The sequence below is a fragment of the Lutjanus erythropterus genome, chromosome 2 (genome assembly GCF_056507025.1).
Source record: "Lutjanus erythropterus isolate fLutEry1 chromosome 2, fLutEry1.hap2, whole genome shotgun sequence".
Taxonomy (NCBI): Eukaryota; Metazoa; Chordata; class Actinopteri; order Lutjaniformes; family Lutjanidae; genus Lutjanus; species Lutjanus erythropterus.
Genome location: NC_139318.1, coordinates 25,601,253 through 25,625,400, shown reverse-complemented (window position 1 = coordinate 25,625,400; position 24,148 = coordinate 25,601,253). Strand labels below are relative to the sequence as shown.

Sequence of the window (24,148 nt, the reverse complement as noted above, 5' to 3'; positions counted from 1 at the left end):
CTGAATCATCATCGTTTCCACTGTTTGTTTAATATAAAATGGTAATGGAAGAGATAAAATACATTTCTAATCTCCTTTAAAAAGTCTAGTGGAGCATCAGGAGTGAACTGCTGTTATAACTGCCTGTAGCTCATGTTTACAGTGAACACAGCTTTGGCATTTTGAGTGGGTAAACATGGGGGTCTGAACCATTTACTTAAACCGCTGTGTATAAAACACACAGAACACACACACACACACACCCCACAACTGCAAGGGGAATCCTGACTACATTTTCAGAGCAAGTAAAAGCCTCATTTAATCTGGTGTTGTGATACAGAGACGGACACATCTGTCATGACAGATAAACAAAGGATTACATAGTAGTTTTTAATCAGTAAATGTCAAATGTGCTGCTGGTAAAAAATGATACTAAAGAGACCATTAAGAATGAAATAAGATAAGAGAGATGTTATTTTTCATCACAGAGCCCAAAACATCAAGAAAAACTCTATTTTCTGATATATTTATTGTGTAATATTCTTTAGAGTCTAATGTGTAGAATTGAAAGGCATCTGATGGTGAGCTTGCAGATTGCAAACACCTTGTCTCACCCTCCCCTTCCAAGCTTGTAACATAGACTTGTCAGTATGGTGTCTGCCCTATAATAATAACAACAACAACAATAATAGTAATAATAGTCAGAAGCTTCTTGCTGTGAGGCAACGGTGCTAACCACTAATAATAATAATAATAATAATAATAATAATAATAATAATAATAATAATAATCATCATTGTCTTTAACTACCTTTTGCTTGCCTGATACAGACCATGCATATTAGGCAACAAAACTACTTGGTTAGGTTTGGGAAAATATCAAGATTTGGGTTAAAATGGCCTGGTAAATCACGTCACAAAGCCCTTTCTGGCAGACAGAGTTGAAGGCTAAGTGGTTCCCAAACTTTTTCTGGTATGCCTCCCTTCAGAAGTTGAAAAAGTTCAAGCTGTTTAGTCCTTGTGATACTTAATAAATTTAATTCAAAAATATATAACTATTGTAAAAAAAAGGTGTCAAGTGGCAAGGCTAATTGTGAAAATAGTCATTTAATATTCTGGGGTGACATATACTGTATCAAGATGTGGTGGTAATGACATTTGTTCATTAAGGGTCACAAAAAATGTCAAAAATGACCAAATTATCTTGTGATGACAGTGCATCCTCTGTTTAATCTTAAAATTAGACAAATTAGATAAATCCACAAGACTTTGGTAAGTGTGATCTGAACGAGGCCAAAACCTCGTTGAAGAAACGTCCATAAACAGCTCATCCTAAGATAAATAAAATACATCGATTCTTATTTTCAGGTGATTATACAGTGGTAAAATCATACTTATGAATATTATGTTCTATTTCTGCCATATTCTGCCAAAAAAATCCATCTAAATCTTACATACTGAACCTTTACATCTTACATCTTTTGGTGTACAAGCCTGAGTGAATCTGTGTATACTGGATCAATATTTTGGCCCCTGCCTTCCCTGGACTGTTGTATAAATAGTAAAAGAGCTGACAGCGAACATCCTCTACATTTCTGCTTCTCTCCAGTCAGCATGACAGATACAAGCCGACGGCTTCAGCCGCGACAAATGCTACATGACCTCCAGATTTTCTCTCCTGCTGTCATATAAACATTTTAACTGTAACGATGGAGGTGCACTGAGTGTTTTAAATGAACACAATAACTTACTGAGCGTCTCCTGGCATTGATTATTGACTGATGCTGGGGAATCAGATTTCATTTACAGTCCATAGTGACCTATGCAGTGTGCAGCCTAATGCATCTTAGATTACGTGCAGCCTTGTGAAGAATACGCCTCCTGCTTTGGCTGCACTCATAATGAGAACAAATATATTACAAATATCTCATATTTTTAAATTTTCCAAGGCATTTTACCTACAAATTATAAATGGTTCTTTGCAGAGAGGTGGTCTAAGCAGGGTGTGGCACTTACATCACAAAATCTGCTTTACTGAGACCTCATTTTGTACAAAAGGAAACTGAGTAATAATACTAATAGGTGTAGCTAATGGAGTGTGGAGGACACAACGCTGCAATTCATTTAAATAAAGAGCTCATATTTTGTTTTCTGCATCAGATACTTCACGTCTTCCACGCTGTCCTTAACTGAACCCACCCTTTCCCTCTTTCCTCCTCACTCCCTCCTCTCTTGGTGCAGAGGGCTGCATCAGCAGGATTCACTATCCAGACACATCTGTGTTGTAATACCACAGCCTGGGTATGCGTCCATGTTTAGTATTCATTACTAAGCATTCAAACAAGACAAATAATAATCTACAACAGTGAGACACAGAACTCAGACTGCATTTCACTAAATCATGTTGCATAAGTTGCTAATTTTTGTGTGCAAACAACATGCTCAGCAGATGTTTGATCATCATTTAGTGGTTAAATAAGTAACAAGATGAGCAGTCTGGTTTGCTCGATATCCTGGCACCGGCTCGTCTTCCTCAAATCGGATTTATAAATCTTTCTATGAGCTTATACAGTTGGTTTTTTCTGCTGTCTCACTCTTCCCCCCAAACACACACACAGGCAGTGAAGGCAGACGGTCTGAGTTACAGTGGCTTTTTGTGAGCAAGGCACACAGGCTCTGAAGGGCAAGGCCTCACCTCCAGAGACAGAATGGTTGAATCATCACTAGATCTCCCCTAAGAACCTGCTCAGATGCAAACACACATACACACACGCACGCTCACTTTCTTTAGAGAACACAAGGCGTGATAGGTGCCTTCCCTGATACACATTCAAAAAAGTACTCCTCTTCAAAATCCAGTTAATAATGTAGAAGTGTTTAAAAATATCAGTGGCTGGTTTATATCTTGTCAGATGACAAGAAATACTGAAAAAAGCTATAGGCAGACTTTAAATCCCTTTAAATCCCTAATGAAGACTTGAAAACTGAGGCTGCAGTCAGGTAGTCTTACTCCTATATGAGCAATACTGAGTATTACCTAATACTGCCTTATTAAATTCACGCTACAAGCGGAGGACCAACGCTGAAACGTGGGATGTAACCAGGAGACAAAGCATCACCTTGTGCACAATCAATCAGGAGCGCACTTTGTTGATTCCTGCAAGGATTGATTGCAGATTCACATCCAAATGAGCCTCATTACACATATATTATGGTGCTAACATGGAGTCGGTGATGTTTCCAGTAAGAGCTGTGAGATAAGTACAGCCTAACAGTGATTTAATTCTATGTCTGAACTGGACTGAGTGGGGCTGTAATTTTTCCTTCTTTCCCCTCGGGTTAGACAGGGTGAACCAGGATTCTGCAAGAGCAGGAAGACCAAAAAAAAAAAAAAAGCATCAGCTCTGAACCTGCACTAAGTCTATAAAATCATGCTGCAGGGCCGAGCCTCAAAGTTACAGAAGTTATTCTCATTATGATAATTTAATGTAAACTGAAGGATCATAAAATGATGTTGAGGTGCTGACTCAGCCTGAATCAGCTTGGTCCCTGCTAAACCCCAATATACAAGAACCAGACAGTGCATTGTTTAAAATAATGCAACATCAAGGCAGCTAATCAAAGTTTGGCAAAACAATTTTCTGGATAAAAAAGGACCGTGCTGCTGAAAAACACTTAATGGGTTTTATATATACTTAAGGATGCACAATAAACATGCCTTTTAAGGAGTTAATGAAAACAGAAATCATTTTATGAATTCCTGTGACAACAGCAATAGTAAAGCTACAGCAATAATGTAAACTAAGTGTTAAATATAGGCTGCTATGCATACCATAAATTCCCAAATAGTGAAAACATATGATGATCTTCTAGATCTCTGTTTCATGTCAATGTTTCATGGACACCCCCATTTGAGAGGATACTGTCTTAAGAAATCCCCTTTATTTTTATACCGTTTTAAGCTTCTTAGTTCTTTATAATCAACCAATGATAAAACTAGAATCTCTATAAATGATCAGTTAGTCAAAATGGCCATCCATTTTTGTTCTAACATCCAAAAAATGAGATAAAAGTAATGTTAATCAGCTGTAATATCAATCCAAAATCATCATATAAAACAGTAAATTACTAATAGGGACCATTTTATTGCATAATGACTACTTTATAGGGATGCACCGATCGACCAGCCAGAGACCAGAACTGGCCGGTTTTTAGCGTGACTGGCCCTGACCGGTGACCGGTCAGTGTCGCATATCCAATTCAGTGCCAGTCATTGTAACACGCGTGTTCTGCATGATGGTCACGTCATTCGAGATCCACTGATCTCATGAGATTGCATTCCCCCTATTCATAATGTTAATATAAAAATATAAGGCCTGGCTGTAACCTGTAGGACTTTGGAGAAAATGTAAAATAGTATTTAGTGAAGTGAAGTGAGTTTTATTATGAACATCCAATTTAATTTTTAACAGGAAAAGTTGTGAAAATGTTTGTGAATGCTGTCAATTGTAGTTCTCAGAGAGACAGAAAATCAGACCCTTAAAAAGAAAAACGGAATCGGCCAAGAAAATTGAAATCAGTGCATCTCTACTATTTTAAGTACATTTTCTGTAATACTTACTTACTTCTACTTACTTCTAATACTTACAGCTGGACAATATGGACAAAATCAAGGATCATGATATTTTTGACCAAATATCTTGATATTGATAACGCAACAACTTTCTATGACTGCTGGTGGTTTCACAGAATATTAACATAATGAGATCTTTGATATAAAATCATCAGCAGTGTGGATATAATAACTACATGGGTAAATGCAAATAATAGAACAGCTAGAACAGTCTGATAAATTCAGAAAAATTACATCACTTTACTGTAATGCAGCCTTTAAAAGCGGGAGAAGACGACACTATATCTCGATATAATGATATCCACCATCTAAGACGATATCTACTACTTAAATGATTCCAAAGACATTTTCCTCACATATCAGACCCATTAAAACACTGTTTTTGTTGAAAGCTAAGCATGAGCATGTATTCACGGTATATTCTGTTTAAAAACCAGGTGACCGTGCCTCTGCTGTATTAGAGAATACTGCATAAAGGTATGTATTTGCTCTGGACAGACACATTTTGAGCCTTGAAAGGACAACGGCTGTCTGCAGGTCTGTCTGCAGGATAATCTGTATATCACATGGATAGAATCTAAACTGATCATTAGATTACCACATACACAGATTAGTGATACAGTAAGCTCTTCCTGTTATGAAGCTTTGAGTTTATATTAGCGTCATGCTGAAATTCTGACTAATTAGAGTGTCTGCAATTAAATTGCTGAAACTGTGCATGAGGCCTGAACACTGTTTAAGTGCAAGAACAGAATGATTCAATTATAACTCAAGACAGGCTACAGAGGGAAAGGACAATATATATATTATTGATGCCTACAACTACAAGATTTAAGATGAGAATTGTGAGAGGGAAAGTTGGTATGAAGAGACAGAAAAAGTAAAAAGCCACATGACTGACGGACAGTCTCCTCCTCCTCCTCACTGTAACTGTAACAAAACTGTGAATGATACTTTTCCAGTTCCACAGTGAGAACGGATATTTAAATGTTGGCTCATTGACAAACACATTATGGAAAACAGAATGGGCGAACGCAGCTTCTCATCTGGGTGCTGTGCGGCATTATACCTAAGCAGTGTTACATTATAAAAGCAAAAGAACACAACAAATCTTTTGATAAAAAATCTTATCAATAAAAAAGTATGTAACAAAATGCCTTTTAATGCTGACTCAATTTTCCTGAATGACAAATAGCTGAACCCAGTGAGAGGAGAGGAACAAAAGAAAATCAATGACTATAATAATACACAGAATAATCTGACAATAATGCACACAGTAACTGCTGGATGTTAAGGCAACTATGAGCAGCTCTAAGGCTCCATGAGCCGTCATTATCAATATTTTAATAGTTTGTCAAATATGATCTTTGATATATGGCTAGCAGGTTAAATGATCTGAAAAGAAATGTCTACATCTCACTGTTTCAACTTAGGATGAATGAATTTACAGTGTAATTAAAGGGACAGTTCACCCCTCAAAAATACATACTTTAACTCTGCTATTTATCTATCTAAATTGTTTTGGTGTGAGTTGCCAAGTTTTGGAGTTATCGGCCGTAGACATGTCTGCTGCCAGAAATCATGATCCGGTTATTTAAGATCATCCACAGACCCTGTTGTGAACAGCTTCATGTAGGCATGACGCATGATTTCAGGAAAAAAAATTCAGTGCTGTTGAACTTTTCAAATGTATTTTTGCCACCTTGAGCACCACAAGCAGAGTTCCACCTAGTTCCATCATATTAGAGAGAAGGGAAACGCCTCTACGGCCGATATCTCCAAAACTCTGCAGCTCATACCAAAATAATAGCAGGAGAGAGCAGGGATGCATAACTTTTTTGTTTCCTTCTCTGCACAGAGATGCATTTATTAAGAGTAACCATATTTTATTGTGAACAACATACACATGTCCCCAACCAACTGTGATAACTGTGAGCTGCGATAAAACCAGAAATTGATGTTGCTCAGTGGTACTTTTGCCTCTCTCAGTCAAAATGAAAGTCAGTATTTTGATAAACTAACCATAAAACAAATCTGTACTCTATATTTCTAGCATGTAACACTTCTTAAGCCCTCTAAGCAAATAACCATGTTACTATCAAGATATCATGTTCAGTGTTGCAATTGTATAAAATCTGTCTAATGGATCAAACTCATCTTAGTGTACCTCTTATGGACTTTCCCCTCCCATAAAACAGCCTGACATCTGGCATACAACATTTGACTGAAGAGAACCCCGTTGGTCTTCCTCACACTAACCCTGGGCATTTCTTGCAAATATAATGAACTAATAAATATATCTTTAACAATAACAAGACAAAAGTAACACTACGTTATGTTCGCCCCTCCCCTGTCTCTGTCAACTTAACACTGGTTAGATTTTCAGCTGTGGACTCAGTGATGGGGTGTACTTAGTGTGGACCTCTTGGCATGATCCTGACATCTATATTACATACTTTTGTCCCTGCTCTCCCCCTCTACAGGTAAGAAGGAAAATATGCATTTTTGATTTTGGGGTGAAGTGTCCCTTTAAAGTAATCGTTTGTTTTCTGAGGAAACACTAACACATGTAGAAAGATGCAGATGTTCCCTGCACAATAAGGGTTTTTCTACACTACACACAGTGCTGTGGATCCCAGATAACAGGCCTATCACTGATAATTATTGATTGATTGCTGAGGGACAGTAATGATGAGTGAACCCACCTGGAGTTCACACCACGCCACCTCCACCCAGGTGTCGGTGTCCAGACCTTTGTAGACGGTCTTGAAGGAGCCTCTGCCCAGCTCAATGTCAAACTTGAGGAAGCGCCCCCCAGGTGAGGTGGACACCGCCTTCATCCCGGGCTCCTCTTCGTTCTCGTCACTTCCTGCTTTACCTGTGACATCCGAGGGCACCACCTCTGCCTTGCTGGGCTCGCTTTCACTCCTGTCCCCCTTGTCCTCGTCGGCGCTGACGCTCTCTGTGGCGCTGTCCTTCAGCCCCACCTGGCTCTCTGTGCTGGAGGTCTCTCCGAGGCCCAGCCGAGCTCCGGGGTGCAAAACCCGGGTCCGACTCCGGTCGACGATGGTCCGCAGGTCGATGGTGAGCACCGGGCTGGTGGTGACACACTCCTGCGCGTCCACTGACGGCTCCTCGGAGTCTGACACCCACACACTCCGGCGGACGAACCTCTGGCGGATGAGTCCCTGGTAGTCTGTGGACGGGTACGTGCTGGGGTCACTGGCTCCTCGCAGAGCTGCGTTTTGGATGTTGACATTGTGGTCCGTCCCGTTCTCATACACAGGCCTGCGGGCATTTGCGTTAATGTCCGAGTCTAGATTGGGTGCTGAGGAAAATGTGGACCCCAGCGGCGGATCTTTCCTTGACTCCTCCGCCGAATCCATCCCCGGTAACTTGTTAGACATTTACCGGAGACATTGTGCAGGGGTGATGGGGAGCATGCTGCTCAGCCTCCCGCTGCTGCTGCTGCTGCTGGAGGAGGTGTACGGAGAGTTTGCTGCCTACCTGCACCACACGCATGCAGTGACGCAGTTCTCCGGCTCGGGATCAGGACGGATGGCCTTACGCCTTGGATTTGTTAAGCATCCCCCACAAAACGTCCAGCTTGGAGGATGCCACCACCTCCCGCCCCGGTCGGTCCACCTTGCTGCTGCAGTACAGCACAGACAGACACGGCTATTCAAGTTAAGCCTGATGTCATTGCCAGTTCAGCCTATGAGCTCACGAACAACACTTTCCTCCACATTGCATAAGGTGCCCGCTCCAGCTCAAGCTCCGGCGCATACTATAAAAATGTGATTTGTTCCGCAGATGAAATCAGTGGCCTCCAGTGGACAGGCCGGGACACACTAATCCCCCCAAAGACACATCACGGGACGAACAAGTGCGCAGCTGTCATCCCCTGCAAAGACTCAAGCGAGCCGGACTCTGCTTCATGCAAATAAACCGCAGGTGTTCCGGGTTGGAAATCTGAATAAGTCCCGTGAAGTGTGACCTCAGCTTCTCTGCATTGCTCCTTTAAACTTCCCTCTCCTCTCTGTCTCCATACTGTAGTCCTGGAGCGGAGTGCGGGATGACAGAAGCGCTTATCAGATTATGCCCACTGCGGCACACTTTCCCCTCAGGCTGGAGCTCTCTCAGCGCACCTCTCCACTGTTGTCTTACAGATTTAAATCTATCTCAGGTTGGAGAAAACTCGAATATTTCACGGCACAGCCCACGCCCCTAGCAACAACACGCATCCAATAGATCTGCACGCTTTTAGGCGGCACCCTCAGCACCCTCTAACACAGGCGGTGCAGACCACACCACTGTCCGCCTTCATCGTGACGCGTTCAACCTCCAATGGGAAGATGTCTGTTAAAGCCTACCAAACAAGAGGGACGCTGCTAGGAATTATGGGCCACCGGATAAGACGCACAGGAGCCCATCTTAATATCATACTCATTCACATGGACCAGAGAGGCTGGGCAGTGACAGTCTCTCTGTGGTTATTAGGAATATTAAATGGCTTCTCTTCTCTTCTCTACACATTGTTTTAAATCACTCTCTGTTTTATTACAGAATAATTTAAATTTTGGAGGAATAGATTTTTGTATACTTTCCTTGAAGCCCTGTACACTTTAACTTCAGGTGTAAAAGTGTTGTGTGTCATGTGCCCCTATGTACTGTTTTACATAAGTCCGTATTAATTTCTATATTGTAAAATCTAATAAGTTGGATGTACTCAAAAAAATTATGCAAATTCATTGCCTCAAAAAACTCAGTAAAGTAAACTTAAGATTTTAAAGTAAAAATAACTTTATTTTGAGTCCACAATTAGACAACTTGTGTACTAGAAGTCCCAAATACTTAAACTAATTTGTTTACTTTGAGTCTACAATATATAGATTAATTTGTTTATTTTTAGCCCAAAATACTTAAACTAATCTGTTAATCATGAGTACACAAAAGTTAGACTAACTTGTTTACTTGAGTGTGCAAAACTACTATCAACACTTTATCTATAAACACACTGCACTCTTTGTTGATGGTGCTGCCAGATAATTACTTACATAAGATAATACTGAACGCCCTTCATCCCCAAACCCCCACCCAGTTTCTCATCAGATCCACACCAGTGTCTTTTTTGACTTTTTTTCTTGTTTTGAACTTAGAATGGCGAGTTTTGCCGAAAGGTGAGGAATTTACATAAAGTGTTTAAAGTCCTGGGCTGTAGATTTTTATCCTTGTTAGTCACGTTGCAGCAGTGTGACCACATGTTGTTGGTGATATAATGGATAAGCTAAGTTATCCCTAACCAGTAAGCACATAAACCTGGCATTGAATTTCTACAAGACAGCATAAAATTATTTACTCATCAAATTAGTGTAGCAAACACAAGAATCACAGTAATGCTGACAAGAATGGCCACCGCTGTTGAAACGACGTCCACCCGCAGTTGGGAGTGTCAAGGCGTCTTTCAGAGTAAGGTGATGCGCCAAGATCTGTGAGTGATCTGCACACGTCTGAATGTTGAAAAAAGTAGATCCTTCACCAGTCTCTTTCCTTAAAAGATGTCCACTGAAAACATTTAAAAACAAACCAAAGAAAACTAATAAACAAGACAGACCATTCATGTATAAAACATTGGTATTATAATACCTTAGAAAAAGTGGCATGATATTCACAATCAGTTTTTATTATTATTGTGCAAATTAAAGAGCAAAAGTAGATGCGAAATCTTTCTGATTAATTAATGAACTGGTCATTTAAGCCGCACTTAGTTTAGTTCATGCTGAAACATGATCATTTATAAGTTCTTACATTACTGTGCATACAAATTTTTTTATTTGTTAAAAACACTATTGCCTACATTTAGGCCTACTTAAAAATAAGATTTTCACATGAAATGTGGTGTAGTAGGCTACAAATAGAAAGTGACAAACACAACACTCATGTAAAGTGCCTCTAATTTGTGGGATACTGAGGTACAAGAGTAATGTACTCAGTTACATTTCACCACTGAAAAAGCATAACATCAAAGTACTTGGTTTGTTTAAGTGAACACAACTCAGGCACACTGAGTTTGGCAGCTTTTTTGACCTCAAAGTATGAGTAACTTATTTAAAATGAGTGTTAATAACAAGCTGATAAAAACTGAGTTAGGTGAATTCAGTGTTTGTAAGTAAAGTTGATGTTAGTATTTACAGTGTAGAGTTGTAGATGTAGAAATGTAATCTAATCTGAATATTTTTGGGTTACATCAAAATCAAACAAAAATATTGCATCTTACACCAAAAGTTGGACAATGCCACACAAATTTGAGTTCCACAAATGTTATTTTCTCTAAACGTCTCAACATTTTCTGTGCAAATAAATGAACTTTTGCGTAGGTCTTGACCTGCAACAACATCTGGTCCTCCAAAGAAATAGTCACAACAAAAGTGTGTATCTTCAACATAAAATCCATCCTTTTCTATGGATCAGAGGTGGAGAATAACATAAAGGATGCTGTGGAAAATCCAGAATAGAGGATTGTTATCATGAAAAAATATACATAATTTTAAAATTGCCACATTTTAAAATTTTGATAAAAAATGTAATCAAGTAATCCTTGAGAATGTATCTATAATCTAATTATATTTTGTTTCAACTGTAAACTGCACTAATTATAATTACATATTTTTTGTAATCTGATTACATAATCTTGATGCAACCCATGAAGGTGCTGAATGCAACATTCACTGACATTAGAGGTCACAGTAAAGCACCAGCATCTTAGACCAAAACAAATGTGCACTTCGTTTACTCAGTAAAGTGGACACTGCCCACAAAACTCAGATCAAAGTGTCAAACAGCAGTTTTGACCAAATGTGGATAAAGATTCTGTTACTGCACTGAGCGTTTCTTGCCTAATTTTTTTCAGAAACATATTTTAGAGTACTATTTGATAGAGTACTGTTAATATTAGAAAATTACTTACCAGGCCGCTATGTTGAAAACAGACGTGAGGAGGGCAGAGAGGGACCCACATGCACGAACACGTCGTTAGTGTTAGGCTGAATGTCATATATTGCACCTTTCATATAAGCACCTTAAGAGTTCAAACACTGAAGCTTTGTCATAAAGCCATTTCATGCAGCTTATCAAAAAATTATATTTTCTCTAATTCTTTTTTTCATTTTGTCTCTGCATGATTAATAAAATTAAGAGAATTGATTATTAAATCTATACATTTACACCTAAGGGTGTCATTGTAAAAAAATTGAGATTTAAGTGATTTTAAAAAGTTTTGTGCAACTTTGTATCACCTTTACAAATGTACTTTAGATAATAAACTAAATACATGGAATGAATAAAGTTGCTAATTTTTTATAATTGTAGATAACACAGGTGATCACAGGTGGAGGTTAGGTGGCCCCATTGTCATTCTCTGAATTATTTTAGGCTTGACACATTTTGTAATTTATGAGTTTGTTTTATACTACAGAATCACAAAATCTGAAGTGAACGACGCAAGATTCAAAGGACAAGAATCAGGAGGTCAGTACTCTCACTTAAGGCCTCAAAAGTATTATTTTACTCCACAAGGATCTGTCTAAACAGGCAGTTTTTAATTTTATGGGGTCAAGCCAGTGGGACAAAGCTGCCCAGATCACCAGGGAAACAGCGGACATAATAGGAACCAGCTGATGGGTGTCGTCCGGCCTTAGAGGGCTGGTTTACAATGTGACAATTGGTGTCTGGCCACCGTATTCACTGGGTCTTATTTTCTGGTGACACCAGACCACACATGTTTCACTGGAAAAGACTTTTTCAGTGACCATGCTGCTGTTTCTCCCTTTGTCAGCTTTGTTTAAAGCACATAGGATCTTTTTAGTAAGATTTAATAAGATTCTTGCAATACAATTACGACTTATACAAGATTTCTCTCTGAGGTATCATGCATGATACAGAAATAAAATGAACTCTGTTGGCAAAATAATCTATAAAGATCACCTGATTTTCAAGTAAGATGTATTCTGACTCATCATAAAGGGGAAGATAACAATCCAAAGCACAATCACAAACCCGAATGGTATGGGCCCTAATGGGGTTTTAAAGAGCTCTGTAACAAAATTTAATTCCTTTAAGAGTAATATGCAGGATTGGTTGTAAACACACCATTTGAAGCTGGGCCCTTATACCCAGCTCAATGAATGAGAGAGGTAGAGAATAAGTGAAGTGAGGGCCACGTTACTGAGAACAAAGCAGTGAATCAGACAAATAAAATGTGAATACAGCCAAAGTGAATCTTCATCCTGTGATGTGTCCTCTCAGTTTGCTCTGCTTGTTTGTGTGTATGTGTGTGGTAGATCTCTTTGCACAGCTCTCACAAAGATAGTGTAGAGGAAAGAGACAAAGACACTGATGTAATCGTTGGTCACTACGTAGAGGATAATGCGAGACCCCCATTTCATGTCGGGGTTCTACATCACCTTGTATTAAGTTTCACAATAATGACCGGCTCATTACATAGTTACTTAAAATAAATCAATCAATAATTTGATGCAAAATTTTTATGATTTTTATTTTCTAATTTTAAAGCAATTTAATTCCTCCTCCACAGTCTATGATCAGAGCTGCATCCATAGCAATGGCCTGTTCGTCATAGCAACAGTCTGTTATACTGACATAATGCTGTAATTGACCAGTCAGAATTGAGTGTTTAACAAAGCTGTGAGGTGAGAAAATAAGAAAATAATGAGAAAATAAGAAAATACAGGCAGAGTGCAGGGTCTGTGCAGATACAGACACCTTTGCACACTTCTAGTGGGTCATATTGACAGGGATGATTCTTATATGACTCCATACATTATTTTTCTTTAGTAAAATTCTGCAAAGTATAACTTTACATTTCAGTTGATATTATGTTTAAGACCATAGCATATCCAAAGTGGGGCCTGTGGGATAAGGTCGCCCATGAGGTTTCAATTTGGCCAGTGAGATGTTTCTAGAAAAATAAAATAAAATAAAATAAAAATTATATTGTGAAATAAATAAATTAAATTGAAAATAATTTAAAAGAATTATAATGTAAACTGTTTTGTGCAGGAATTCAGGACCATTTTGCATCTTAACAATACAATGGGTGTGTGCTTCAGGCACCCCTGCACTTCACGTATTTGCCATTTTCCCCTCCAACATGCAATACCAGCATTAATACGCAGGGTGGCAGTAACGATTCATGCTGTTTGTGGAGTCTGTCAATGAGTAGCTTAGTGCTGAATGTCTGCGATAACAGTCCAAATAAAAACACAGCATGACTCAAATACATGACATCAGGATTTCAGCTCAAATGTGGAAATAACTTCATTCTTAATATCTCTGGTGAGTCGGCTGTCCTGCTCTCACTTCTCCTAAAAGTCCCCAGTTTTGTCAGGAGGACAGCCGCCCCTGTTTGGAGGGGCGGTAGTCTCCCCTCTCGTCGTCACAGCAGTCTTTTATTATCAGTCTGTCCCTGTCTCCGCCGGCTGGACAACGGGGTTTTGTCAAGCCCACGTTACTTTTTAATCGACCCACTCGGGATATAACGCGGTTATTAACAAGATGCCCACGGAGAACTTGGAAATGAACGGTGATGCTGACCCAAACGGCGAGGCGGAGGTACGTAAAGGCAACACGGATGCCGAGAGTTTATCCTGGTCAGGCTCAGTCAGGGGTAAATCCTCCCAGAAACAGTTAACTAACATGAGATACTCGGTTAGGATACAAAGAAAATCGGTGTCTGACGGGTTTTCATCCATCTCTCTCATCCTTCAGACACCCTCCGGTTGATGTTAGCCAACACAAACGAACAAGTGTCCAGTATTATGACTTCATTAAGAGAATATATGAGCGGTTAGCGGCCGCAGCTTTGGATTAGCTCTCATTTCAGACCTAATTACAGCGTTTTTCACTTGTTCACAAAGGTTTCTTGTGTCCGCCTGCTGTTATCTTCAGAGGCTCGGTTTACACACATAATGAGCATGTGGCCTCTGTGGTGTATAATCACTTCTCAGTGAAGGAATCCAGGTGCATCAAACACTCACATGATGACCGAAATCAGGTTTATAATCTGACCGAAAATAGGTTAAACTGTGCTTGTTGTCATGTGGTCACATTCAAGACCGCAAATACATTTAAATCCTATCATATTCAACTATACAGCTTTGTATTGTGTTCGTAAAACCTGTTCAAAATCTGGTATTTTATATAGTTTATGCTAACCTCAACGCATAACATCTATGGACATGATTTAATATGAGCAGGTACATGATTTGGAATATTTTATTTTAAAGTTTTCAAATATGCAAGAACAGTACAACATATCCCCACTAAAAACTCAATAGGCTACTACTGTTACTACTACTACTACTACTACTACTAACAACAACAATAATAATAATAATAATAATAATAATAATAATAATTATGTAACAAAACACTACATTCTGTTTTTTATTTTATCAAAGCTTTCAATGGGAAGTGGTCTCAAGTTACAACTCGTATCACTGTGGATTAACAGCCTGTAACTTCTGTAAAACAGTGTAGAAAACTTTGCACCTTTTTTGATTCACCAATTAGTGCATACACACATAGACAATATAAACATTTTAACAATACAAAAAAAAGTAAGTAAGTAAAAGGAGATCTGTTTTGGTTTGGTGCATTTCAGATGACTTTTGCAGGTTACTTTGTTCTGTTCATATGTATATACATACATACATATGCTATATACATGTTTTCTTTTTCTCGTTTTCTTTATCTGCTTTCCCCTTTTTCTTCTTTTCTTCCTCCTCAGCAACATGCCAACAGCTAATCACTTGTGTTGTGGCATCAGCTGAGTGTAATACACTTTTGTGTTATTGCTGTGTGCTATGCTGTGTTTCATAGAGTTACCACGGTATAAGAATGTTAAACTTAGATATATTACCAGCGTTAAAAAAAACAAAACAATACACGATACCTCTTTCAATACCACAACAAGAAGAACAAAGTGTCCTTGGCACACAAAATAAAATCATTTTTTTCATTAATGGCCTGCACACATCGCCGGTACAGAAAAAGTCCCTCAACGCTGTCTAGTTGTGCTGCAAGCAGGACAAAAAGACTGAACTGAACTGAGGTGTTGAATGAGCACTTTGATCATTTATTCATAGCATCAGTACTCTTAGTACTATCTAATGTATAATTAACATGGATCATATTGTTTTAAAAATGTGGCATTGAAAATGAATCAAAATATCAATACTTTTGACAACCTTAGTGTTTAGGTTTTTCTGTTCTAATGATTATTTTAAAAATAATAATATAGGAATTTGGTTAAAGGTGCTTTGACCTGGTCAGTAATTATGCCAGTGTTTATTGGCTCAGGTTATTGTAGGGTCAGTGCACTGTACTTTGTATTACTCAGTTACTTAATTAGTCAGTTGACAAAATCAGTCTACAACTAATTGACTACATCTCTTTTTTATGTCATCTTAAATGGAATTTGACATTTTGACTGTTAGTTGGACAAAACTAACAGTTGTGTGATATGATCTTGGATTCTGGGAACTTGTGATTGAATTTCCCAAATTTATTTTAGTAGACAGTTAGCCAAAAAAATTATTGTGACAGATTAATCGATGATAAAGATAAACGCTTGTTGCAGACCTACTTGTTTCTCAGCTTCCATAACCTTCAGTTCAGAATAATGGTAATTGGAAAATTGGACTAGTTGTAGTTAGTGACACCAATCAAAGTATATTTTATAGGTCTACCCATTATCTGTAATTTCTATTTCCTTTGCAGACCCACAAGAGGCAACATTTCTCTAAGAAGACAAGACAAAACCTCATCCCAGAAACCACAGCACATGAGGAAAAACTTAAAAAGATCTTAAAAAAGGAAGTTCAAAGAGCGATCACCATTCCTTGGGTTCATAGGAAGCCGTGGGTGGAAAGAAGGCACTAATTAAAACTGAAAAAGAAGCTGTAACAGTACAAAAAGTGACAGTGAGAGATACAGTGACAGCTAGTGTCATCTGCTGGTGTACCACAGGAGCAGTTTTTTTCCTCTGTGGCCTGGCACATTTTTCAGAGGTGAAAAAAGAGAGACGCTGAGCTCAACCTCAGCGTGCGACGTTGCCAACCTGGGCACAAGGGTGGTATTGTTGGACCGCTGCACTCTACTCCACCCATATGAAACCCTGAGCTCTGAACTGATCTCATATGAGGAGAAACAGGGGTCGTTGCAGTGCTTTTCCAGATAATGTAATGTTTATAATAAGGTGTGTTTTTTTAATGAAGCCTTTAACCACATACTGATTTCACTTAAACTTCTTTCTTAGAGGTTCCACAAACAGGAAGGAAACTGATTCCTCAACATGATTAGAGTGTTAATGGCATGTTGGCAATTTTTTCTTCTCTATACATTTAACATTTTGTTTTATTTATTTAAAACGGCTACAAGGAGTTTTCATATCGTGTTGATTTTGGAGGACCCTGTTGCTGTGAAGATTTGTGGTCATTCAGCTTTTGGCAGCTATAGGAGCTATACGAAGGCAACTGCGACTTCAAGCAGGTCTGCCTTCGTATAGCTCCTTGAGAGGCCCCTGTTGACACAACCACCATCGCCACAACCACAAAATATAAGCTCAAAAATAAATTTAGCTTAAGAAAAATCTCCTCATGCTTCTTTGTAACTGTCTCACATACTACTTACTGTAACTTTGCCTGGGAGAATATAAATATAGGCTTTTTTGTTCTGCATGCCACAAATAATGTCTTCTACTTTGAAGGAGAAATTCGACCCGGTGGCAAACATTAAGAACAACTAGAAGGAGCCAGTTGTCTATCAGGTGGTCTTGTATACTTGTGTGGGTCGTATAGAGGTATCAGCATTACATTCAGAGTTTCATAAACAGTTTTGTCACATCTCTGTACGTGTCTTCACTCACTTTTTCCACCGTGTTTGGGTGGAGGCTACCACGACCTCTCGTGTTTCGGATGTGTGACCCGGTCAGCCTTTCTTTCAGGCAGTCAGTGTGACCAGGATGTTGCATGACAAATTATTTTTGACCTCTGGACTGAAACCAATTCACTGACCTCAATAAGTCATGGGTGTTCCTGTTTGCATTCTGCCACTTTCACTTCCATTAATATCTTCCATAGCAAACAGACTTACTATGATTGTGCAAATCTGGGTCTGACTTTGGCCTCAGCTGACCAGAACATCATGAAACATCTGAAATTAGTAATGCCAAGTGTAAGATTTGAGTAGATGCAAAAATCCCCCACATATCCAGTGCTGGTACGTGTTTCCTGGCAGAAGCAGAGTGCTTTCATTTTGTCCATGCTAAAGTAGTTTGAGGTCATCAGATAACACCCTCTCAGCTACTCCTCAGTAAAAGCTGAAGACCAGGAATATCAGGCTTTTACTGTTAGGGCTTCAAACCTTAACCCCACATCAGGAACTTAGAAAAGTCACTATCCTCTTAAAGATCATCTCTCAGGACTCACGTTTACCGTATTAATCATTTTATCTGTTACCTGTTTTATATGTTCTTTTCTGTGTACTGTGTACCGTCCGTGTTAATCAATGAGGGCAATGGTTTTCAAGCGTTTGTGGCCAAGGGACACTGAAGGGAAAGCCAACATCTCAAGGCACACCTGTATTCATATCAGTGCAAATAGCTTCTATAACATATGATATCACTCTTATCACTCTGTAAATATTCATTTTTATTTAGTATTGCCAAACAAAATGAAATACTGAATGAAATACTTATTTACAGTTTTACTTAGCAGATGCTTTTGTCCAAAGTGACGTACATCTGACAGCTGATACAATACAAGCAAGGGTCTAGTCAGGAGAGAACAACGTGAGTAAGTGCCCGAGAACAAAGTCCAGTCTGTCAGGACGTAGATGCCTCCAGGCTTAGCAAGAACCAATGCATAGGATGCATCTGATTTTTAATTTAAGTGTCTAGCTAGCGACCTTGAGTGACTTTGTATGAAGATACCTGAGACATTACAACACAAAATGACTAACTTACATGTGATGACTGTATTTCTATATTAATAGTGTCTACCATAATATCACCATTAATAAAGGAATATTAAAAATAAACCTGGCCTAGCTTGTTCAAGCATCACTTACTATTTGTGTACCACTGATATGAGAATTTGTATTTGTGTCCAGGTCCCACTGCATGGCCGCTTCAGGAGGCCAGACAGACCTCTGAACATGAACCATTACGCCAATAAGAAGAGTGCAGCAGAGAGCATGCTGGATGTGGCTCTACTGATGGCTAACGCCTCGCAGCTGAAGGCAGTGCTGGAGCAAGGACCAGACTTCACCTTCTATGTGCCCCTCATTACCCTCATTAGCATCTCCCTCATCCTGCAAATCGTGGTGGGAGTTCTGCTCATCTTTATAGGTATGTTTGCAGTTAGTCTCCGAGTTTCTATTTGGCAAACCCTGTTACTGGCTTGTTTGCATTCACAAGTGAAAAAGATTTATGCGAAGGCTGAAAGCTACAAACAGGATTTGGAATAACATGTGCTGCCATCCATACAGTGTCTTTTTCAGAGACATGGATGCTTCTTTAAGCAAGACAATGCCAAGACACATTCTGCGCATATTACAACAGCGTAGCGTGGCTTCATAGTAAAAGAGTTCAGGTCTGCCTGCAGTCCAGACCCATTGAAAATGTGTGGTGCATTATGAAGCACAAAATATGACTTTAGACACTCCGGATTGTTAAGCACCCGAAGTTGTATATCAAGTGAGAATTTCACTTTCAAAACTTCAACAATTAGTGTCCTCAGTTCTAAAACACCTACTGAGTGTTGTTAAAAGAAAAAGTGATGTATCACAGTGGTAAACATGACACATTCCAACTTTTTTGGAACATGTTTCAGGCACCAAATTCATATATATTTACAAAAAAAACCAATAAATTTAACTAGTTTAAACATTAAGTATCTTGTCTTTGTACTGTATTCAATTGTAATGTATTACATTATGTTGTTATTTATCTATTACACAGCATCACAACTTTTCAAGTCCCAGTCTGGTACAATCTCAAGACATTTTTGTCACGGTATTTTCAATATTTAATATATTGTCACATTCCTAGTAACAACATCAACGGTGAAGTTATACAAAGATTGTGTGCGATGCTGAAGTAACATATGCACATAGCCACATGCACATCAGGACTTCAAGTCCTGCTGTGCATTTCTAACAGTGTTTGCATATGTAACTTCATTGTCACGCATGTTGTGGGAACTTACCTAATACCTGTTTTCAGTTTGTACTCTCTGACCTACTTGGTAACTTCAGAAAATCTTTTTTTTTTCTTTGTGCAACCACACTGCTAATTAATGCTCAGATTTTATTCAGACATTATTTTGTTTTCTAGAACTACAAATCTTTTCTTCAGATTTACAAACTCATATAGAGGTTTTTTTATAGGTGTACAATCACAGGCTCAAAATCTTATTCACGCTTATTTGGGCACATACATCTGGGAGCACACAGTTATTTCTCATCGTATAAATTCCTCGTGACTAATGTATTGGATCTGTGAATTGGAATGACTGAGCCTCGCAGCACAAAACGTCCCATACGTTGTCGTACTCCTTCCTCCCCCTCATCTCATCTTAACAGAGAAAAGTATTGTGATAGAGAGCCACAACAGGAAGAAACATGCTCTCAGCTGTTTCCACTTTTAAAGAGTCACAGGAGATTTACCAGTACTAAGACGGTCTTCCCTTTTGTCTGAAAAAATATTCTCAGACCAGTGAGGCATGTAATGTCCTTATGGAGGCAGAAGCTAATTATTCACCTGCGGGTAGAGCTGTCAGATGCTGTTAATTTATATCATAGTGCTCAGTAATGATTACTTCACTGCTAATCTGACAGGGAACTCTGTGCTGCCCCCTTGTGGGGAAAACAGGTCACTCCTACTGACTCAGCAACGTCTCCGTTTTATCTCTTCTCTGGCAGTCAAATGGAACCTGAATGATCCAAACATGCACTACAAGCTGAACATCCTGGAGAATGTCGCCACAGCCTTTGTCTTCATCATAGTGGTGGTCAACGTCTTCATCACAGCTTTTGGAGTCCAGCGGCCCATGCCAAGTTCTTGATCACACTGTACATGACACTCCACGCTTGCTGATCATTTTAGTAAAGATGGACCTCCGCATGATTGGTGCACATGGACAGGATATTTATTTATTCACCAAACTAAATGGCATGTAGGTGTATTTGCCATTCTGCAATTCAACCCCCAAAGCTTGTCACTCGATACCATGTGGATCAGGTGACATAGTATGAGTGTGTTTCTGTGTGTGTGTGGGGTTGTGACTGTTAGAGGGGTTCCCTTCCTCTCTACTCTTGCTATGGACAGATGTGTGGTCCGTTTTTATTTCAATCAGCAATCCACCAGTTTATTACCTCTTATAATGCTCAGGTTACTGAAGCAAATAAACCATTGCCTTTACTTATCAAACAGACATATCAGGAGTAAAATACTGTATGACAGTTAGGGCTGGGTACATGATACCTTTAAAGTATTGTTTCAAATACCCCAATACAAACTTCTCCAGTCAGACCATACCTGCATTTGGTTCTGTCTGTACCAAGATCTACACAAAAAAAAAATATTTGGATGATTTTGCTCACTGCTAATCACCAGAAGGACCAATATAATATCACGTAATTGGCCAACTACTGCAGCAGCTAATGCCCTCACAGTTCAGTGTTCCAAGATGCCACTAAAACATTTGTATGTATGGTTATACTACAAGGCTGTGGCATCTGATAAAAAATAATGCATAAAATGCAGAAGGATTATTTCACAGAGATTCTGCACATCTCAAATTCAATGTAACACTTTTTAAGTCAAAGAATTTCCAGTCCAAAGCAGCTTTGCTTTTAATGTTGGCAAACAGATTCTATTTTGAGCGTTTTCTTGAACAAGTGGACTACAAATTTGTTATGTTGAGCAGGATTCAAACAACCACTAAATGTGCAGTTCTTGAGCACTTACCCATATTAGGTGAAAGTTAACAGAAACATTTTTTACGTATTACTTCTGTAAGTAGATGTTTTTCTGATGAGAGGAGATGCCACGTTAATTAGAACGTAAAGTTCAGATTATTGGATTTTAGACTTTTCAAGGACCTGCTGAAATCTGATTTCAGGAATGCTTCCATTTACATAATGGTTATCGAATGAAGGAAAAGAAAAATGGTATCATATGAAGAACTACTGGTATCAGTATCACTTTAAGGGTACTGCTATTAGTACCGGTATGATACCCAGCCCTAGTCACAACCATTGTGATTATTTCCTGAAAAAAAAAAAAAAAAATAGGTCACTTTACTGTTACTTTGAAGTTTGAAAGTTGTGTCAGTACTTTTCAATCTAAGCCTCATGCCTATATCTTTAGAAAAAAGAAAGAAACCTAATTACCACAGCAAAATCCAAATGAAATCATTAATCGTAAATGCATCAGGAGCAATCTTGGCCTCCAGCTGAGGCATTTCATGATATAACAGCTTTATCATTATGTTTACAGTATTATAAACCTCAACCAATAAATGAAGTGGGTCTTACATGCCTTGTTTCTTCAAGTGCTATGCAAACTCTACTGTGTGATGTTTAAACTGATTTACATGTGTGTCTTAGTTAATATCTACAAGTATTTGTGGATTCAACTATATAGTGTATGTCGTTATTTTTAGGCTTTTTTTTAAATGACTTTTTTTAAGAACAAAACTTTTCACAGCTTTTACTATATAATCTGGGATTACACACTGTGACTACAATTTTAAATGAAATTTATAAATAAAATACAAAACCAAGAAGATGTGTTTGTTGTCCTGTTTATTCTCATCATGCGTGTCTTTTTTTATTGTACAAAGACAAACAAATCCTGGCACTTCAAAATTTAAGGCATTTTTACACAACATAGTACACACAGACTGTGACAAACTGTCAGGCACTGCCTTCAATGAGTAGCCATTAATTGACAACCATCAGATATTAGGTATCAATATTCCTTTTAGAATAATGTTATAAAATTGTTGAGTAAGTTGCATAAATGTTTCCAGGTGTTTCTGGTATTGGCCTCTGATATCCTGAAGTTTAACCACTATATCATTGAGAAATACAGTTTAACAAAGCACCATCATTAAAGTTACTGTTATGTTCTCTGTTGTACATTTGAATGAAATACACCTTTTTCACAACAGCGATTGTGACATGAAAGACTAAACACAGGTGCTACCTTACCTTATGATAATAATTTAAGTTCTATTCATGTCAAACACAGTCAGAGGGCAGCAATTTTACATGCTGGCTCACTGGAAATGCTCTGCTGCACTAAATGGAATGGGACCATAACTAGTATCATTGATAGCGCCTGTGTTTACTCTTCTATTTCAAATCAGTATGGCTGGAGTGAAAAACATCTGTTGTTTACAAAAAGCCTGAGAAGTACTATAAAATGTCATTTTACGGTAAATTAATTTACTGTCATACTTTATATTTAAGAAAAAGGCACGATAAGAACAAACAAAAATATCCACACTATGGGATACAATGGCCGGGTGTGGAATTAATAAACATTTAAACAGTCTACTACTTCTGAGACAGACAGCAGACCGCTGCCAGCTACACGCCACAGGAAAAGTTAAATTTTCCATCCTGCCCAACCCAACGGAAACTGACATGGAAAAATTTTCAAGCACGCTTCCTGTCGTGAAACACGTGGTGTGGATTGCAACTTGATGGGAACCCCAGACTCGCGAGTGTTCATTTTAACCCAAATCATGACGTTTCCCCAACCCTAATCACGTGTTTTGTCTTTGAATCTAAACAGGTCATAAACACAGCGTTGTCGTATTATAAGCCACCGGTCGTTTGTATAACAAGAGCAATATAGAATAAACACGCACAAATCTCGCGAGAATTTCACAAATAGGGTTCCCGTCTAAACGCGACGGAGGCGGAGAACAGGAAACATGGTTTAAGATAAGTTCATCCTAAGTAAGGCATGTTGATAAAAAGTCATAAAGTAACAGATGTTAAAAAATATGGTTAGAGATGCCACGAAGTAGGTGGCAATGCCTTAACCGTATGTGTGTTGAAGGCCACAAGGGCCAATTCCATCCTTGTCAAGGGGAGTGCTAACCTTCTCTCCTTTCATACAACACAACCTTTCCGTATCATCCGCCACCTTATATAGGTGGAATTACGCAACTCATTTTCACTCACGGTGCAATTTCCGGTTTTATGATGATTTCATTTCTTAAATATGCTCACACACACTTAGTTTAAAAAACAGTTACGGGATGTTTATTCCTCATAATTACGTTTCCCCTTTCGGGATTTGTACAGTTTGTTCTGGCTGTTAACTCTACCCACAATGCATCGCGCTGGTAGAGCGGGATATCATTGGTAGAAGCAATCACGTGAATAACTGTCAGGATTAATTTGTGTAAATTCATCATATGGACACCGATACGCGTTA

At 38.7% G+C, this 24,148-nt stretch overlaps 2 protein-coding genes and 1 non-coding gene across 3 annotated transcripts in view; 1 reads left to right on the top strand and 2 right to left on the bottom strand.

Annotated features, from left to right (window-relative positions):
• The window catches only part of wnk2 (WNK lysine deficient protein kinase 2), a 41,005-nt gene extending 31,925 nt beyond the window's left edge, over positions 1–9,080 (bottom strand). Inside the window, exon 1 of the mRNA XM_084734812.1 lies at positions 7,317–9,080. Coding sequence (XP_084590938.1) covers positions 7,317–8,018 — 702 coding nt within the window. The 5' untranslated portion in view covers positions 8,019–9,080. The remainder of the gene's footprint in view (positions 1–7,316) is intronic.
• A 4,904-nt stretch (positions 9,081–13,984) lies between these two features.
• ninj1 (ninjurin 1) lies at positions 13,985–21,172 on the top strand. Its single transcript, XM_084745011.1, has 3 exons — positions 13,985–14,241; positions 18,802–19,039; positions 20,614–21,172. The coding sequence occupies exons 1-3, from the start codon at positions 14,185–14,187 to the stop codon at positions 20,754–20,756; spliced, it is 438 nt and encodes a 145-aa protein (XP_084601137.1). The 5' UTR covers positions 13,985–14,184; the 3' UTR covers positions 20,757–21,172.
• Positions 21,173–23,703: 2,531 nt separating this feature from the next.
• LOC146331723 (U6atac minor spliceosomal RNA) lies at positions 23,704–23,831 on the bottom strand. Its single transcript, XR_014772653.1, has one exon. It is a non-coding gene; the product is annotated as a U6atac minor spliceosomal RNA (small nuclear RNA).
• Positions 23,832–24,148: the final 317 nt, after the last annotated feature.

Excerpts from the sequence above, each read along its gene's own strand:
- ninj1 (XM_084745011.1), top strand. The coding sequence starts at position 14,185 with ATGCCCACGGAGAACTTGGAAATGAACGGTGATGCTGACCCAAACGGC. Across the intron at positions 14,242-18,801 it reads ACCCAAACGGCGAGGCGGAG|GTCCCACTGCATGGCCGCTT; the intron begins GTACGTAAAGGC and ends ATTTGTGTCCAG. Across the intron at positions 19,040-20,613 it reads AGTTCTGCTCATCTTTATAG|TCAAATGGAACCTGAATGAT; the intron begins GTATGTTTGCAG and ends CTTCTCTGGCAG.